At 59.7% G+C, this 796-nt stretch overlaps 1 protein-coding gene across 1 annotated transcript in view; it reads right to left on the bottom strand.

The window, feature by feature from the left end:
• Positions 1 to 632: 632 nt before the first annotated feature.
• The window catches only part of LOC123739060 (AP-5 complex subunit zeta-1), a gene marked incomplete at its 3' end in the record, with an annotated part of 25398 nt that continues 25234 nt past the window's right edge, over positions 633 to 796 (bottom strand). Inside the window, 1 exon segment of the mRNA XM_045713626.1 lies at positions 633 to 796. This exon segment is cut by the window's right edge and continues 11 nt beyond it. Coding sequence (XP_045569582.1) covers positions 633 to 796 — 164 coding nt within the window.

Below are 796 nucleotides of genomic sequence, written 5' to 3'. Positions count from 1 at the left end.
CAGCTAGCCAGCCAGCCAGTCAGCCAGTCAGTCAGTCAGCTAGACAGCCAATCAGTCAGCTAGACAGCCAGCCAGTCAGTCAGCCAGCCAGTCAGCCAGCCAGTCAGCCAGCCAGCTATCTAGTCAGCTATCTAGTCAGCCAGTCAGCTATCTAGTCAGCCAGTCAGCTAGCCAGTCAGTCAGCTAGCCAGCTAGCCAGCCAGCCAGTCAGTCAGCTAGCCAGCTAGTCAGCTAGCCTGTCAGCCAGCCAGTCAGCTAGCCAGCCAGTCAGCCAGTCAGCTAGCCAGTCAGCTAGTCAGCCAGCCAGTCAGTCAGCTAGCCAGTCAGCCAGCCAGGCAGTCAGTCAGCTAGCCAGCTAGTCAGCTAGCCAGTCAGTCAGCTAGCCAGTCAGCCAGCCAGTCAGTCAGCTAGCCAGCCAGTCAGCTAGCCAGCTAGTCAGCTAGCCAGTCAGCCAGTCAGTCAGCTAGCCAGTCAGCCAGCCAGTCAGTCAGCTAGCCAGCCAGTCAGCTAGCCAGCCAGTCAGCTAGCCAGCCAGCCAGCCAGTCAGTCAGCTAGCCAGCCAGCCAGCCAGCCAGCTAGCCAGCCAGCCAGCCAGCCAGCCAGCCAGCCAGTCAGCCAGCCAGCCCCCCCACCTGCGTCTGTGCTGCTGTTGCCGTCCGTTACGTTGTGGTACGTGATCAGCCAATGGCGTAGCAGAGAGAAACTGTAGAGGTTCATCCATTGGTCATCTGAGAAGGCTTGGCTGACACACAGCACCGTGAAGAAATCCCCACACACACAGCCATCCAGCTCCACC

The sequence above is a fragment of the Salmo salar genome, unplaced genomic scaffold (assembly GCF_905237065.1).
Source record: "Salmo salar unplaced genomic scaffold, Ssal_v3.1, whole genome shotgun sequence".
NCBI classification, from domain to species: Eukaryota; Metazoa; Chordata; class Actinopteri; order Salmoniformes; family Salmonidae; genus Salmo; species Salmo salar.
The sequence above is the reverse complement of the archived record's forward strand: the minus strand, read 5'-3'. Positions and strand labels throughout refer to the sequence as shown.